This window comes from Streptopelia decaocto, assembly GCF_964273445.1.
Source record: "Streptopelia decaocto genome assembly, chromosome: 1".
Taxonomy (NCBI): Eukaryota; Metazoa; Chordata; class Aves; order Columbiformes; family Columbidae; genus Streptopelia; species Streptopelia decaocto.
In genome coordinates this window covers 66,011,231-66,030,090 of record NC_138663.1, presented here as the reverse complement: position 1 = coordinate 66,030,090, position 18,860 = coordinate 66,011,231, and the positions used below count along the sequence as shown (strand labels likewise).

Here is an 18,860-nt window from a genome sequence, read left to right as displayed (position 1 = left end):
AATATAAGTGATACGTTCCTAATTTTGAGATTTGGGACACAGACATTGTTGTCACTTGATGTAAAAAAGTGAACAGAAGAAAAGCATGGTGATATCTTAAAGAAAATGTTCCTTTTTTTTTTTAGTATTTGTATACATTTAGATACAAATAATATACATACAAATAATATTAAAATATTGTGGGCTCATTCTTTTCAAATGCTGTCAGGGCAAATTTCTAATTTTGCACGAAGAAAAGTTCCTGAACTTTTGCATACCAGTGGAAAGGTTTTGGCACTCAATTGTTGTAAATATTTAAACTGCTTTGTGATATTGTATGCTATTATGGAATTAAAATATTTGGAAAAAAAAAAAGTTGTCTATTTTAAGTCTTAATTATAGTGTTTATGAAGACAGCAATTTTTAATCTGACCTGGGTCTTGGCCACTACTTTTGTCTGAGGCTGTTGTAGTGTGTGTTCCTGATCCACATTAAATTAATGTGTCAGCTGTCTTGTAGGGCATGTAGCTTCATAATAACCTCTACCAACTTAGGAGGGTTTCCTGTAGCTCCTTGAGCTGAGATGCTATAGGTCAGCAGCCTTCTGCTTGAAAATACCCCAGCAAACCTTGAGACAGCCAAACTCTAGTTCCTGTTTCTCTCTATTCATTGAAGCTGATTATTAAGAAAGCTTTGTCTTCTCATCTTTGCTTTTATTCTGTGCAATGTCAAGTAGCTATCTTTTTTTTTTTTTAAGTTGAATACTACCCCATAAAATATGCAAGAAAGACAGTGATTAAGCAGGAGCAAGTTCAGGGAGGGGCTGACATACCTGTTCTGTGAGGAAAAACTGAGGGAGCTTGGCTTGGTCATCCTGAAGAAGAGGATCCTTTGGGGCAGACCGAACAGCAGCCTTGCAGGGCATATGAGGGATTCAGTCAGGCTCTTCACAGTGGTGCATAGTAGGAGGATTGGAAACAACAGGCATAAATTGAAATAGGAGGTTCAGACTGATACAAAGAGAAGCTGTTTCAGTGGTGACAGTCATGCAGTGGAATGGGCTCTCTCAGGACATCATGCAGGCTCCATCCTTGGAGATATTAGAAACTTGGTTGGCTACATCCCAGAGTAACCATGGCTGACCCTACCTTGAGCAGAAGCTTAGACTAGAAACCCTCCTGACATCTCTTCAAGCCTGAGTTATTATATCATAATAGGAATATTGAAAACATACTGGCTAGTAGGCTTGTTTGTATTTTTATATTTTTATATATTTATATATGTTTCCATTTTAAAGTGTTTTCTGCCTTAAGTGACATGTGACTTAGTTCATGACAGTGTTATGGAAAAATGACAGGAACACTGCAGGATGCAGGATGAGGGTTGGACACAGGTCCTTTAACAGTGAGAAGCTGGCAGTAGACTAGCATATTTGAAACCAAGAATGTAATTAGGGATTCCAGATGCTGAACTGAAGTGCCCCTACCATGTGATCTTTGGAACAGGCTCAAGAGAGATGAATGAGGGTTGTGTCAATAGCAAGAATTCAAGTGGTAGCTGATGTGATCCAGAACCTCCTTCAGTTTGTCTCCTTCCTCGGCTTTTTCCATGCCTGTCTTTACATTCTGTTTTGAGACTGGATTTCCTTCTGGAGCTGGGTCCTGATTTCCTTTACAGATCTGTTTTCACAGCAGGATTATTGTCAGCAGCTTTATTTTTCCAGATCTTCTTTTGAACCGGAGAAATTAAAGTAAAAGGGATTAATATACTGCATTTTTATTTTGGTGTTCATTCAAGTGATTTTGTCAAGACTTTTTGTCCTGATTAAATGGATATGCAGAAGAGACTGAACACTACCACAGAATAATTTAACATGACTTGGTTTTATTTAAAGACTGTGGTTGCTAGACTCCATGCTGGTCACAGAATTTACTACCAGTCTTGCGGTAGCGTGAAACTGGTCTTTGAGTAACATTGGATAAAGTCCCTGCCCTACACACATGCTAGTTCTTTTCTCCAAATGTATTCCAGCCCATGCTTTTTCAAAAGGAAGAAGAAAACAGCTGTTCACTTAAAATTGTTTTACCCAAAGAGGGGTTGTGAGAATACACTGCCAGAAAGCCCTAGAATACTGTCATAGGTTATTCGTCTTGTGGTATCTCTGTTGAAGTTAAGGAGTAGAATAAGATTGTAGTCTTAGGTCATAAGCATTGGAAAATATTTTTGGTATGAAATTTGACTCTTCTGACGTGGGATTTTTAAAAAGAGGCAATGTTAGAACAATTATGGTTGGGTCATATTCTACCTGCAGAGGGATACTGACCTTATGTATGAACTCTCCCATGTCAATTATTTGACAGAGCCTTTTTAAAGATTTCCACGTGCAATCCATATCTATTCATACTTTCAAAGTAGTGACTAGTAACCAGTCATATTGAGGTCATGGAACCCCATCTGGCACCAGGGAAGGGATCTCTAGGAATTTCTAATTTGCTTGGCAACTCAACAAGTGAATTTGAAGCAGGTTTAAAGTGTAACCTGGAATCCTTGACCAGAGTGCTTGGACTGATATTGATAAACTATGGTCTAACAACTTCAGAGCTCTTGCATGGTTTGCAACAACTCTATTTGGTTGTTATTAGCATTTGGGCATTGGTGCCCCACTTTCCCACACAGTCATATTTAATCAGCAGAAAGGTTATAACTATTTAAGCAGTTTCAGAATAAAAGGTAGGTAAGAAAAAAGCCCTCTTAAATGAATAGATAAAGAATAGTTGTATTACATCAGTTTTTAATTATTTTTTTCAGGGAAGTGGTGCCTTGAAAGCAAGCCAACTGCCTAATTACCATAGAGTGACTTTATATACAAATGAATTAGCTATAGGTCAAGCATTTCACTTTCATCTTCCAGCACTATGGTGTCCTGGCTAGAAGAAAAGGGGTAGAAATTCTGAGTAGGGGAGCTTAAGTTTTGGGAAGGGAAATCATCTTCAGCTCCTCTGAAGTCTTGAAATGCCCATGTAGATTTTTCAATAGAAAGTGAAGTTGAAATTTGTGCATCTCTATTGCTTTCTTACTTCAGTGTGGGAAACTACGGCGAGTCCATGGATACCACAGAGGGTATGGGAACAGAAATTAGCCTTGAAGATATTAAGGCCTATCTGCAAGAAAGATGGGAGTAGAGGAGTATCTGGATATATTAAGGTGTACCCATGAGAAAGAAGGGAGTAAAAGAGTAACATTGACGTTAGCAGAATTAGTCAATGATATGTTACTATTGCAACCTGTAACCAATAGCAAAAGACACACGAACTGGTAAAGACTATATAAAAAAGTGTTTGCGGCAATAAATGGAGACTGCTGCTTGTACGTAAGAAGAACTTTGTCTATGTCGTTTGTCTGTCCCAATCGCGACACTTCAGAGCAGTAACTGATACAGTATAATCTACTACTTGTTAGCAGAATCTGTTTAACCTACTGTAACTTTTTTCATTAGGTATTTGAAAAGATTTAAAGTGATGAAAATTAAAGTACTGCGAAGCTGGTGCCGTCAGATACTGAAAGGCTTACAATTTCTACACACGCGCACTCCTCCCATTATTCATAGAGACTTAAAATGCGACAACATCTTCATTACTGGCCCCACTGGATCAGTCAAGATTGGAGACCTCGGGCTGGCAACCCTGAAACGAGCTTCTTTTGCCAAAAGTGTGATAGGTAAGCCTCTCCTGTTTTGGAGGCTGGTGAACCAGTCTACCTATTTGGAAACTTGAGTCTTGTAAGAGCTTTCCTTAAAAATATGATTTCAAAGGTGTACATGGTTCAAAGCCTGAAAAATGTGTGGGCTTTGTTTCTTGGCTCTTGAGGTCATTCTGTGTTCCTGATGAGATTACATATTGAAATTTTGGTTGTGCTTTTTGTATTTGTATGTTAATATCAAGTATTCTGGAATATAGATTCATTGCCCTGCCCAATGATCTAGTGCAACATGGTTGATAAAACCACTCTTGACTACATATAAATCTCAGCTTTAATATGATGCCTTAAGGAATTTACAAATACATTTTGGTGACCAAACAATATTTTGATATTTAGTCTAACATTAATTTATACATCCATTTTTTTTAATTGTCACCAGGGTTTAATATTAAATCTCTTTGAGTAATCAGAAACTAAGGTATATCAAAGTTGATAGCTGTATTTTATGTCACAGTGAGACTGTGGTATAATGCCTTACTTAGGGAGTCCGTAGAAGGTGGATTTATGTAAGTTAGGAGGATGCATTGGGGAAGTATTGCCTTTATACTTGCTCTGTTCTTATGTATCCAGTAATAACCCTCTTGAGAAATTGGTTTGATAGAAGTACTGTAGTCTTTCTTGTGAATTCTTTAAAGAATTGGTTTTATCAGCTTTGTTTTTATAGTTGAGTAAATAGGCAGGGAATGAAGTTGCTCTCACTCTCAGCATTTAGAGCTTGCTAAAATGCAGTATTACTCAACAGTCCTATACTAGATTCCTAGATGGGAACAATTCATACCTATAAATTGTCTTGCAAGCTGTCGCTGAAATATTTCCTGCTTCTTCACCAGGTCAAAGTATTGATAGGAAAGAAAAAGTTACAGTATCAAAAAATATATTTTCTTAAGCATACTTTCCTTATCCTCACATTTATAATTGGAAAATTACTACTTCATATCTAGCTATCTGTTATCAGTTAGCCTTTGGATAAATGGCTGCAATTACATCCTCTTTTTTGGTTAAGCATGGTGAAAACAAGCAATGTGGCTATAGAATGATTTGTAAACTGACTTGAATCTGGTGTCTGCAGGAAATAATTCTATGCTTAAATTTACAAAAGCAAACTTGCATCTCTGGCTTAAAGTAAATCTGATCATACAATGACAATCCCTTTGCTTACAGAGGGGACGCTGTGATGCTTCACTGGGCAATAATTTTCTGCACACTATTTAAATGGGACTTGTTGAATCTCACGCTCTATGCCTGTAACTCAATCTCTCTGTATTTCTGAGTATTTTTGACTGTAGGATGTCCCTCACTAATGCCTGTATCTGCAGTAGGCCTATAAATATACTGCAGGTGGGAAGGTAAGTATATGAAGAAAAGGGCTCTGGTGAGTGGCCTTTGCAGAAAATTACTTTTTATCCTTTTTTTCACAAAGATTGACATTTGTAACAAGAGAGTTTTTCACTGCAAGGCCTTTCCTGAACTATTCTCTTCAAAACGATGGAGAGCACCAGGTCAGAGACTAGCTGTGGGCTCTTACCAATACTACTTCTTTTGCAGCAGAGGGCAGTCGGGTAATTTTTGAAAAAAGGTTTAATGTACCTCCTTTCTTACAGGAGAGAAGGTAAGTGTCTTAACTCCTCTTAGTATTTGGTTTGCAGCCTATGGCTAGTCTACAGTTTTCCCATCATCTTATCCTCTCTCCTCCATTTGACTCCAGCCCAATCCAATCTGTTTGGATACTTATATTATCTAACACGCATAAAACAGGAATTGCATCCGTCCTTTCATGCCATTCTTATTTCATAAAGGCCTTGCAATGGAAGACTCACAAGTATGTTGATGCAACAGAGTGACTAAGGGTTTCCTCCCTCTTCTTTTTGCCTCCACTTTCTCTTGTCTCACAGGTCTGCCCATCCGCTTCCTCCTGCGGTGAGTAACGCCAGCAGCCTCTGCTCGCTTTGAGACATTTAGAGTCTGAATCGTTCTTTTAATTTAAGGTACCCCAGAGTTCATGGCCCCTGAGATGTATGAGGAGAAATATGATGAATCCGTTGATGTATATGCTTTTGGGATGTGTATGCTAGAGATGGCCACGTCTGAGTATCCTTATTCCGAGTGCCAAAATGCTGCGCAGATCTACCGTCGAGTGACCAGTGTAAGTCCCTCCCCACTACTAAGTCTAAAGCTACTACTACTAGCAGCAAAGGAATCCAGCTGGGTAGCATGGTATGGTGCAAGTGTGTGTGGGGAAAAAGAGAAGCTGACAAGAGGTTTTGGGGCGGTGGGTGGGAAGGTATATGCGAAAGAAAATAAAATTTTGCATGTGTTCATACATAGAAAGTATTGCATAGAGTTTAAAACCAAACAAACAAACTAAACCCATACAACAAAACACATTAGAATAATAACAGATTATTTTCTAAGCCACTGGAGAGATGGTGGAAGTATTTCAGTCTTGGAAGATGAGCTGGTAACTTTGTTCTGTGAAATAGAGGTGGATCACAAGCTCAGAGCACTTTGGCTTAGCTGTCTGCCAAGGCAGATCATAAATTGTTACCTCAGTTAATAGTTTCCTGAATTCCAAATGGCCCTTAGCTACTGTGCATCAGGTGCTCTTCTTATAATGATGCAGTGGAAATAATTGATAAATAGCAAGAAGCTATTCCACCTGGAAAGTGCTTGTAAACGTGATGGTGGTGGTGGAAGCATTGCAAGTGAAATCAAGTAAGGCTGAGAAGAGTTTACCCATTTGACTACAGGAAGTGAAACATACAGACCTTGAACACAGCAGAACTGTAGTGCTACAAATGTTCAGAATGGCTGTAGCCAGATTTACTTTGTGATCTCTGAAACAGTGTCATGAAGACTGCAGTTAACCAGACTGCAGGCATTCAAACTTCTGATCTAAGCATTCAGAAGGAATAGTGAGGTGGCTGCTTGGGGAAGTAAAAACTTGCATTGGATTTCTCAGAATGCCTGTGCGGATGTACAAAGGGAGGAAAAAATCTTACCTCTTTCTGTGAGTGTAGACAAATGAATTCCTGTTAATCTTTGTGTATATTATCTTGGAGATGTTGAGGATTTAATAGACAACTTGCTTGGCTTTGGAAAAATAAAATGCTCTGTTATTCCTGATGCTTCACACACTATAAAAGGCAGGTAAAATTACTGACTTAAAGATGTGAAAGGAACAGTCTTAAATTCTGAAGGAAGGCTTGGTGAAATAAAATACTGTTCCTTTTTTGAAGGGGTATATTGGAGAGGCGCAGAAGGAGGGAGGAAGAAGGGATCAATTGCCATTTTGTTTTTTGAGCAGGTGTTAGAGTAAGTTTATATACATGTATATACACACAGCATCTTTTTTTGTGTGTGTTGGTGGACTTATCTGTAGTTTTCTAAATAGAGAGGCAAAACAAGAGTAAAGTGTAGCCTTTATTCCGCTTAAAGCATAATCTGATCTGCAAGCTATTTGGATCAGTGAAAGAAAACTAAGTATCTTACCAAAACAGTCTTGGTGTGTTTTGCAGTGCTTAGGTGTGTGTCTTGGCCAGAGCCAAAGCAGCATAATTTGGGTGGGCACTTTTTCTCAGAACAGATACCTGATGTAGCTGCCTTGCTTATTCCTTAAAAAGTGCTAGGAACTGGGTCATGGTGAGAATCGGCTTTTGAGTCAATCTCAGGCTTGGAAGTCCCCAGGTTTTAAAGAGATGTCTTTTTCCTGGTCTGTGAAGTACTTAGCAATTGGAAAGCCTCGTAGGGGCTTGTAGCAGACAAACTTATCTAGAGGCTTACCAGGGTGCAGCTTACCGCTTCTTTTTTGCACTTGATGCTTCTTTCTCTTCATTGTTCAACTTCTAAGTGGATGAGAAACACTGTTAATTTTCCAGTCTGTCCAATACCTCCTTCTACTCTGCTGCTAATGGTTCAGAGATTGAATTTAATTGTTGATTTTTTTTTTTTCTGCTGCTTAAGAGCTCCAAAATATACTTCAATATGGAGTCAAGGGAATCTTTTCTTTCAGAAGGAGCAAAGGACAGAAAGGTAAATTAAATGTACATGTATCTGCCTCTAGGCAGAGAATGAAAGGCTTTGGTATATTTGGGTTTGTTTATTTCATTGTAGTTGCAAAGCAGTTTATTCAAAAAACAAAACCAACCACAAGCAAAAACTTGAATAGCTTTTGAAGAAGGCTTTCAATGAAAAAAAGATTATCTGGAAATAAAACACGAAACCTGTCTTTATTGATAATGGAGAATTCTGTGTTTCTTCTATCCTATGGAAAGCAGAACCTTGTTATGAAAGTGAAATAAATTACCCTTCGTATTGTTTTTATCACTCTGTGAAAGATCTGTGAACCAATATGAAAAAGAGCCATATTATTTTTCTGCACTTGTCCTTTGATCCTTTTTAAAGAAAAGATTTTCTTTAATTTCAAAGGAGACTTCAGAAGTTTAGACAATATCTGCAGTTGTGGGTGAGGGGTGAACCAGTTGAGAAATTTAGTGCTTAAAAGAACAGTGTGTGAACCATCAAAAACAGAGTGGAGTTGGAAAACTTCATGTGCAGATGCATGCAACAGTACTTAACAACACTTCTAATGTATGTTGGAGGGTGAGCGTAGTCTGTGGAAGATGTTTAACATTTTCATTTCAACCTCTTAGTTTGCTACTTTCCTAGGCATGTTTAGGAATATTTTGAAATAGCAGCTGTAGTCCTGCTGTGCCTTAAATGAAAGGATTATTTTAACTAAATGCATACACAGAGATCAGAATGAAAGACAATAATAATAGTCTGCTATTGACAGTCACGAAAGATCATGCCATGTGCGAACTTTAAAACTGTTGAAACCCCAAAGGCAATAAGATCAAAGTGTGCAGGTGATATGTATTTAAATTAACTGATTTCCCTCACCACCTTTGCAGTAACTATTAGGCTTACTAAAAGGCAGAGTTGCTCTGTTAGCTTAAATCCTTGCTGTCGCTTAGGTCAAACTTGTAAAAAGTGCCTTAATGCCCAGGTTGTCCTCTCAGTTCTGGACTTGCTACTACCAGCATGCATTCTTTTCTCCCATTTTAGCTGTACATTGGTATCTTTTTGAGGATGGTCTTCAGGTGCACTGCATTTTGACCTTACACCTTTTTTGATAAGATTCGCTGGAGCTGATGCCCAGATGCTGCTATGTTGGATGGGGGTGTTTGCTGGGATTGCCCGGAGTGCTTGGTTATGAGTTCTACCTCTTCTGTTCAGTCTCCCCTCACGGTTGGAAGCAGTTTTCTAATTAAATACAGTTGTGTAAGCAAAGATCTAGATATCAGATGTAAAGGCTGAAGTTCCTCCTAGACTTGAGACATTTTCTGGCAGTTATTGTTGCTTCATATCTTGGATAACAGCACTGCTGTGTGAGTCTGCTGTTCAAAAGATGCTTGCCTGTATGGTCTACATTGGGGTGTCCAACTAATTTTCACTGGGGGCCCACGTCAGCCTCACGGTTGCCTTCAAAGGGACGAATATCATTTTTAGGACATAAAATGTAATTTTAGGACATAAAATGACATTTTAAGACGTAAAATGACATTTGACCCTTTGAAGGCAACAACGAGGCTGATATGCCCCCCCCTGGTAAAAATGAGTTGGACACCCATGGTCTACATTGTCTCACTGGGAAGCTCCCGTTTTTCCTTAAAGCAGTGCTGGGGTGAAGTTCCCCCATCTTCCCTGGCCCAAGAAACAGAAGTGCAATTAAACTGGTTTTCTGGCTCACTTGAACTAGAAGAATTCATCTTTCAGTAGAAGATTCTGGGTAAATGCCTAGCTTAAAAAAAAACAACTGTCTACAATTTGTAGGGCTCAAGGTGTTATGCTGTACTTTCTTTTACAGTTCTGTTAGGGAAGTTAGCAGGAGTTTGACATGGAATTGTGGCCACTGTACTTGTACCCTGTAGCATACTCAGTCCTGACCCTTTTGCTAGCAGTTTCTTTAGAATGAAAAATGAGATCTGCATGTCTTGTCACTCAAGCATAAAGGAGCTGAGCCTTCTTCTTTGTTTTAATTAAATCATAATGTTGAAATTTTGTCTCAAAAAACTGTTTTCTTCAGTGAAGCTATCCTTTGCTGTCCTTTGGAAGTTATTCCAAATAAAGTAGTAGTTAGTACTTAAAGAAATAAAGAAAGAAAACAACAACTGGGGTTTTTACCTTATTGGGCAGGGGAGGAAACAAAACATCTTCTGAGGTTTAAGCAGTATGTTTCATCATCTTGGACTGGATGCATACAGTGAGCACTTTACTGCCTATTTGGCATCAGAAAAAAAGCCATCTAAGCCTGTAATGAATTGAAAATAAGCTGCACTACTAACGTAGTCTTGCCTGCTACTGTGATGAATTTGTTTGTTTGTTTGTTTCTTCTCTCTCCTTCCTCTGCCCTCTTGTGCAGACACAACTGTCTTCATGATGTACTACTAGATTAGGTAATGGGTTATCCTCCCTCTTCTGTTTTTTTTTTTTTTCTTTCCCTTTTTAATTCTGCACCAAATCAAAGCAATACAAGCAGTTTCAATACAGAATGTAATCAAGATACTTACTTCTGTTACATACTCACTTGCACAAAAAAAGGGAATTTTAATATCTTGGTATAATTCAGGAAGGTTTCCCTGTCTGACTTGGTTCTTTTCTGGAGACTAGTATTCTTTCTTTGACCTGTTCCATGCATATTTCAATTAAACAGTTTGTCACGAGATATTTGAAATGGGCTGCGTGTGCATCTAAATGAAAACAGAGATATTTATAGAACAGATATCTTAAGTATGATTTCTTAATTTAGTCTGTTTGAGAAGCAATGCCATGAAGGCATAACTGCAGTAGCTTCAGCTGCTTTGTCTCACCCTCTGGTGAGACTGATGTAACCTGCACAGTTGCTTCACAAGCTAGTGAGGTTTTTTCCTTGCTCACATTGCAGTCACCATTTACAGATGTAGTGCAGACCTTTTGTAATATATTACTTTTTACGCTGTATTTCCTTTGAGCTTTCTTTTTGTAGCACAGAGGTTATTTTTATAAGGATGTAGAGGTACTGATTATTCAACCTCTAATACTCGGATGTCCGGCATATTAAATTTTCTACGTAATTCACTAGTCCCAGGACTAGTAAAAAGACAAAGGGTTTATACAGATTTGTATCATTCTTGCATATCTACCACTAACATAAAAACCTAAACAGTTCATTGCAAGAAAGGTTAATAAGACCATCCTCAGTTTCAAATGTGCTGATTTATCTTGAGTATAAGCAGAAAACTCCCTTTTCTTTCTCATGCCCTCCCTTTATATAAACTTACCTTTTAAGTTCCCCTGATGGAGTTGTGCTCTGTACTTAATTTTCTTCACGCTTACTTTGACAAAGTGAAGTTTTGCGCTTTCCCCAAAAGTCCAGTCTCTTCTCTGTAAATAAATGCCTGCCTTCTGAGCAGACTTTCAGATGAGAAGGAAAAAAAAGGCATTTTGACTTAAAAAAAAAGTTCTGTACTAAAATGTTCCACAGAACAGGCACTACATTTTTCTTCTCTGTTCTACAGAGCTTAAAAAAAGGCCTGAGGGAACAAGGTACATAATGAGTAACCTGACCAGGCAGTATCTATCTAGTTTAAAAACCCGTTTTCCCAAACTGGTGGGAACTGAGGCTCACTGGTTAGAGTGAAGGTCATTCTCTTGGCTGGAAACAAGGCAGTTACTAAATGCTGCAGTTTGGTCAGTTGTAGATGAAATTAGTCTCATTTTTTAGAGTCCTAAAAGTTAAGCATCACAATTGTCTAGCCTAGTCAACTACTTAATTTTCACTAGAGGTGCAACACCAAGGCATCCCACCTTTCTTTCTCTTTTTCTTCCTGAGGTGACCTAGGCAACAAGTGCTTAACCTTTAGGCTTATGATTGATTTTACTTGTAGTGCTTAACAAAAGTTGATTAAGGCCTATTTTGCTTTCTGGAAGCAATATGTGATTTTTTTTTTTTTCTTTTTCTTTTTTTAAACCTTGAATAACTTGATTTCTTGGCCTGGTTCAGAAAGATAGAGACACACCCTTCCAATCAAGCTTTCAAGTGCAAGAAGCATTGCCACAGAATCAATGGGAAATTACAGGGAGGGACCCTTTAAACAGCAAGTAGTGTGTTGTAAAAGCAGATGCTAAAAGACCATGAAACTTCAACCAAGCACAGGAAGCAGATTAGTTGTAAGAAGGGGAAAACTCTTGTGATTGTATTCATTAAAAGAGGAAACTTCAGGCACTGAAGTATCAGATGGAGAAAAAAAAAAGCATGTCAGATGCGATTCATCTGCATCATACTGAATGGATGAAAGAATATTTAAGCTTCTACCACCTTCCTTTTGTAGCTAGTCAACTCAGTTGCAAGCATTTTGCTGGGAACATCTTTGAGAGTGAGGAATCTTTCTAAGTGGAGGTTCAGTCACTGACTCATCAATTCAGAAATATATAGCCTCAAAAATGAGAGATGGGAATTCAAGGTTTTGAAGCATTGATATCTTAAGAAGCTTTGCATGTTAGATTAGAAGTCCTATTTAAATCATTGTAATTTCTTAAAAAAGGGAAAGCAGAGACCAGCTTGAACACTTGGTTAGAATATGCTATATGGGTTGCACAGCAAGAACAGATGATATCTGAAATTGGAAGGAAAAAGGCTCATTCAACTGAATTCCTTTCTAAAAGTAGCTCACTCATGAGTTGATCTTAGAGGCATTTGTACTATTCAGCATGAAAAGCTTCTAGATTACAACTAAAACTGTTTTATCAGTATTGATGTTCCAAGACAAACTTGGTTTGAGGCAAAAGGATACATTTATACTGTTCACTACAGAGTCTGGAATGTGTCTCTTAGCAATTTTTAATTGGACATGATTTTAAAATGATCAGAAATTAAAATGGGGTAGGGGTGGGGCTGGGGCATGAGCTTTGGTTGAATTGCATAAAATCAAGATCTATTGTATTTTTTCGATTTGGAATTTTAAAATCTGGTTCTAATGCATAGTTTCAAAATGTGTTTTTATAAACCTAAGTCAGTTCACAGAATACTGAGTGAACAATGTATGTTTAACAATTTTAAAAGTTCATTACCTGTTAAGGATCAGGCCTCTTAAAATGGTAATGCTAATATTTAATATTCTATCCTGTGCTGACATCTAGTTAGCTCTTACATTAACTGGAGTTAATTTAATTTAACAAGAGATAGGAAGGTGGCTTTTCTCAGGAACAGGGAGGTGATAAGTGTTTTTTAAATACCTGGCTTTGCAGCATGAGGAGAACCATTATTGAATCACTAAGGCATTACTGTGGGGGAGTCTGATAGTTCGATGTTGTCAGTATAGTGCCACTAGTCAAAAATACTGACATTAAGAATGCATGGGCTCTTATTTCTTGTCCTGCCAGCTGTAGAGCTATAGTTGCACAGGGGCAGGAATGGGATAAGTCCAGGGAAGTTTTAGTCTTAAGGGAGCTCACAGGGATGTTGAGTAAAAATAAGTTATTTTGAGATTATTGTGTGATTCATAGGCGAGAACTCTACCAAAAATTTTACATAAACCCATTATAGCTACCTCCAGGTTACTCAGAGCTGTTTCCAGACCAGGCAGTGACCTGGGTGTGTGTTATGCCTAGTTCAATGCTTTTGTTTGTTCCTGTATGAGAAGAACAAAATTTACGGAAGTTGAATATGATTTTGCAGGTAGTTTGTTCCCCAAACTAGAGAGAAAAACTGGGCTAAAAAGTATATGTAAGAAACTGCATTACTTACTGTGCATAATGTTTTTACACTAAAGGGAAGAAAAAAAGCTCTTTGCTTCGCTGTCCAGCAAGGGTATTTAAAAGTTTCCTCACACTATGAGCCTGTGACTTTAAGGTAAACTTCTTTCAGAGACATTTCTACCTTGCCACTCTTTACCACCATCATAAAAATGTCTGCGTAGCAGGGACACTTCTTAGGACCACTGTCTGAAACGCTTGAATTTTTTGGTGCACAAAGAGAAGTCCTTCACTCCTATTAGAATAAGTCATAAAATAAAAGGGACTATGACTTCTTTGGGCATTGTCTGAATTGTGCACTATTTTTGGTGTTTGCAACGTTATCCTAGGCCTTTTAGTAGGTCTAGTGTGTGTTTTGTGTCCCATGGAAAGACTTAATGTTGGATCATTCTTTTTTCTATCAGAATGGTAGCTGATTAAAGCAGAGAAGACAACTAATATGTTTTTTGAAAAATGCATTTTCCATACTGAAAATAGAAGAAAGACACTTTTAGTATTGTGTGACTGTGGCACTTCTGAATTTATAGAACTGAAATGCGTGTCTAGGCATGTCTGTGGTTTTTTTTTTTTTTTTTTGAAAGCCATTTTTAAGCTGAAGTCCCAACAAAGCAAAGGGTCATTCAGCCAGATCAAGATGTTCACCACTGCATATTATTGTTCAGATGATAAAGGCAACATCCTTGCTCCTAAGTGTGAGGTTAAAGAACTGTGTGCAGTAGTTAAACTAATCTTACCTTTACATTCTCGTGCAAGAATAAAAATGGGAAAGTTAGTGCCCAGTCCACTTATCCAATCTGACTTTACTGTGTGTTTCTAAACACTGTTACATGTACTAATATCCTAATTGTTTGCCACTGTACACTAAGGAACTGTGTCCTGCCTTGTAGTTACAAAACTTCCTGTTCTAGAGCTTGAGTCATTTCTTCTGTTCATTAGAATTGCTGCAGTTACAATAGATGCTGTGATTAATTAATCTACTTTTAACTAAAACCATCTGCTTAGCTAGTCATAAGGGCTCCAGATTCTGAGGACTTTTGAAATAGGTTGATATTTTTATTTACCTGGAGGTGCTGAAGTACAGTGGACTTTCATGTCTGAAATAAAAACTTAAAATGCCCTGTGTGCTGGGCTAGATAATTAGTCAATTGGTAGTTGTAACGCATGGTGTATATTCAGCAACAGTATGTAGCATAAGTTGAGTTTCAGTAGTATCACTAATACAGCGGATTTTTACTTTGTTTTAGCCTTTTGCGTGAGAGTGCTGGAAAGGATCACAGCCAGCGATTTCTAGGAAGAGTTATAACTAGTTCTTGTTCAAACTTAACTGTGTGTAAACAGCAACAGAACTGTAGCCTACTATACTGGTCTTGTAAGGCTTTTAACGCTGTAAATTCTCTGGTACTTGAGTGAAAATACAATATTGAGACATTGGCAAAGAAGCTGGTCAAGCAGGCAGTGTCAGTGTCCTGCAGCTCCTGGGCTTGGAGATCAGTTGTAGAATACAGGTGTGGAGATGATAGTGAGCAGTGATGGCTAGTCAAACAAGTAATTTGTTTTCTTTTTTTTGCTAAAGATTATCTCATACAAAATGATTAGGTGCTTCTTTGAAGCAACCTCACAAGCTTTAGGAATGAACAGCTAGTATGAGTGTGGCAATCAAAATACAAATATACCTTGTATGTGTAATAGTCATGTATGTTTGGGATTTTTTTTCTTACTGCTGTGACTGATCTCTCATTTTTTATTAATGCCTCAAAAATTGTTTGAGAGTAGGTAGTAAATCAAGGAGGAAGAGAGTTTTTAAATTGTGATCAGTCAGGTTGCAGCAGGCAAGCCTGTATAAATACTACACTGCCTTTATTGTCTTTACGATGTGCTTGTGAAATCTGGGCATACATAGTTATCTATTGCAAGTCATGAAGACAGCTGGTTTGGAGAAATTTTAGAGTTACGGGACTTAGATTACTTACATACCTGCATCGGAGAGGGTGGAGACAGACTTGTTAAGCTATTTCAGTGGCAAAGAACTCTGAAATAGCTGAGGTATGGATTTTGATCCAGATGATGGTAGATTGTGTTCAAAAGGTACTGGGTTGAAAATGTGTAATTGTGATTTTTGATCAGGAAAGAACTAAGCCTGACCTAGTCTAAATAGTGCCTCATGAGCTAACTCTAGCTCATTGGAAGCTTTCATCTGCTACTATTGCTTGTATTGCAGTAATACTCTTTACTCTGTTAGCATACTGATCTGGTGCAGAGCTTATTCTGCAAGATTTACTGATTTAATTCTTGGCAGGATTATCAATTGTCCAGAATTAATTGCTATGAAAATACTGAAAACAGAGAAGCTAAATTTTCACTTCTGTTAAATGTGTTGCTTCCCCTCCACCCCCTTCCCCGCAGTTTCAACTTCTCCAGCTTCCTTTTTAACAAGAATAAAATCCATCCTCTGGAGGCAACCCTTATCTGTTTTGAACTGAGTAAATCTTAAGATGAAGTCTTCCTTTTTGCAATAGGTATTTGGACAGGGATGAGAATTATGCAATAGTTTTAGGTGTATCCTGTGTGAAAAAGGAAAGAACTAAATCTGAAAGATTGTTTGTAGAACAGACAGAATTAACATGAAGGATTAGAGATGGAAAAGGTGATGAAATGGTTAAACTTGTAGGTTTTGAGGGCTGGGTGAGTAACTAATAGCAGGTGGTGAATTTAGAAGATCATGGGGTAAAGCAATTTAACTGCCACATATCATTGCCTGGGGGCTTCTTTGGGACTATGGAGAAGGAGGTTGGATCATTGGCTTGTTTTCCACTGGAATCGTACACTCTGTCTAAATTCCAGGAATTAATGGTTTGTGGCAGCCTGGGGCTGGCTCAAGCTAGAATGGTAACAACTTACCGAAAAGAAAATGTAGAGACTTTAATTACTTTGTTTGTGTGATTTGACTTTGCAACTGATTCTATTAGCCTCTGGACTGCAACCGTAGAACATTTTGTTTGAGAAGATTAATCAGTTACGGTAGAATTCCTTTCAAGCTCTGCAGTTATAGCACCTTTGAAAAGAGCCAAGCAAGAATTGTGGTTAGACTGGGACAGGTAGACTCTGTGCTTGTTAAATGCTGAAACATTTAATGTTCTTTGCAGGTCATGTAGTGTACCCCAGAAAAGTTTAGCCTTAATTAGGTGTGCAAAATGTTAGCTTTTTATTCCAGTGAAGTAGATTTGCTTTAACTGCAGAGTGTCTGTTTCGTTTGAGTGCAACTGTAACAACAAAAAAATTTACAAGCAATGTCAAACTTCTAATATGCTTTATTTGTGATACCAGTAAGCACTGCTAAAATGGATATGGTAATCAACAGTTGATTTTTTTAATAAAATGTCTAGCTAAGCAGTTGGAAGGACACTCAACATAGCAGGATCTTTAATGACCCCTTTTCCCTTGCCATCTCTAAAGTTTCACAGGAGCTAGTGGAGAGGATTTCTAAAATGCCCAGTAATGGGTCAAAAAGTGTTGCTTTTACAACACTGTCGTATGGTATAACAAGAACACTGGTATAGTTGTGGTATACTTGAGGAATTAAGTATGCTGGTTTGGGGTGAAAAGTGATCTTGATAATGAAAAGATTGAATTTTATCACAGTTTATCATCACTAGTTGGTCAAAATTAATTTGCTTAATTCACACTTTAAAATGGTGTACATTACCTTTCTTAGCATTGCTCCTTATGTCCTTCTGAAAAAACCCCCAAAAGCCCTGAAGCTGTGGACAACTCATTTTATTGGTAAACAAGTTTTACAGTGACTGTTTGAAACTAAATACCAGGGGAAAAAAAAAAAAAAAGATGTCAGACTTTAGGTTTAGGTTTGGAATTTAGCAAGAGGCATTAGACAATATAACTCTGTGGATTATTTATGCACATGTGATGCAAAATAAACAACAATGCGGCTTTCTAACTTTTTCCAACAGTTTGAAAATCATCTTCAAATCTCTGTTCCCTTAGATTAAGCACCCAGGAAAAGGAAAGCAGGTGATGTTGCCAATGGTAGTAGAATGCAATAGTCAGGAAGGAGGGTGGTGGAGTGAATTATGTTATCCTAGTGCTGACTAGTGTTTTATTAGGGTTAAATTGTAGTAATCTGTATGTATGCTGCTGTAGCTCTGTGGAAAGAGGAGAAACAGCAGCTGCCTTTTTCCCTCTTTACAAAACTAGTGCCAGCAACCTTGGGTCGGAACAACACACTGGCTGGCCTGTTTCTGTCTGTTTAAAAGCATACTTCTGCAGTGGTGGGAGCGAACAGGGTGATGACCCTATGTGCAACATTAAACTATGGCAGAAAACCTGGGTGGAGAATAATCAGAGCGTCCAGGCAGGGGGCGGGGACATGCGGGAGGTAAAGGATCCCTGTGCTGCCTCTTCTTCCTCCTCCTTACAGCTTAGCTGGGCAGGCAGAAAAGGATACCCTTACCTCTTGCTTGTATTGATTCTTCCTATTCAGTGGTTGAGTGGCAAAAGCAGATATTGAGCTCAAATCTCTGCAGCCTCATGTACTGGACTTGGAAAAGTACAAGAGGTGTCAAACAGAAAACAATGCTCCCTTTTAACTTTGATGTCTGCTTTCCTTCCGCTGTGCGTTAAGTCCACAGCCTGGTGGATTCTCATCGGAAACTAGCACCCAACTAACTCTTTGGTGTGTGCATCTCTTTTTTTTTTTCCTGATGGATTTTACAAAAAGAGAGATCTGTCCCATATTTGTAATTGTTAATTCCCACTGCTGCTGCTGCTCTCACAAGGATTGCGGTAAAGAGGTAGGTAAGAATTGCAGCTCTATAGAATAAGTGTGTGTACGCACAGGAGGGGATTTTGAGGATAAATCAGAATTCTTGATAAATTTGCTGAGCTGTTTTATGTTTGCATAGATTGACTTTTAAGCTTGACTGTACTTTATTTTCTATAATTTAAATGTAGATTAAAATCCTGAACAGCAATGTTGGAACACTTCTTGCTTCTACTATTTTCTGTCTGTGGTGTTATTCTATATCTAACTATTTTTTAAAATATGGGGTAGGTGAGGGTATATAACACTTTGTCTTCATTTTGGTTTGGTGTCAAAGCTATATGGCGCTGATTGTATCTTCTCTTATGAAGTAGATGATATTTTCAGTATCTCTTGCATTAGCACAAGATGCTAAACCACTGGCCTGGTAATCTGGTGATCTAACTAATGCAGAAACACGTTTCTAGGCAAAAATTGTGGAGAGAAGTTCTGGGTAGCATATACTTCAGTGTTTAAAGTATTTTGAAAATCTAGTGTTTTAAAAATACTAACTTGC

General features: G+C 38.0%; 1 protein-coding gene across 10 annotated transcripts in view; it reads left to right on the top strand.

Moving 5' to 3' along the window:
• WNK1 (WNK lysine deficient protein kinase 1) overlaps nucleotides 1-18,860 on the top strand; it is a 106,827-nt gene that overhangs the window by 37,342 nt on the left and 50,625 nt on the right. For all 10 annotated transcript variants that reach the window (XM_082043152.1, XM_082043159.1, XM_082043160.1 and 7 more), the window contains exons 3-4: nucleotides 3,476-3,696; nucleotides 5,724-5,881. In XM_082043152.1, coding sequence (XP_081899278.1) covers nucleotides 3,476-3,696; nucleotides 5,724-5,881 — 379 coding nt within the window. The remainder of the gene's footprint in view (nucleotides 1-3,475; nucleotides 3,697-5,723; nucleotides 5,882-18,860) is intronic.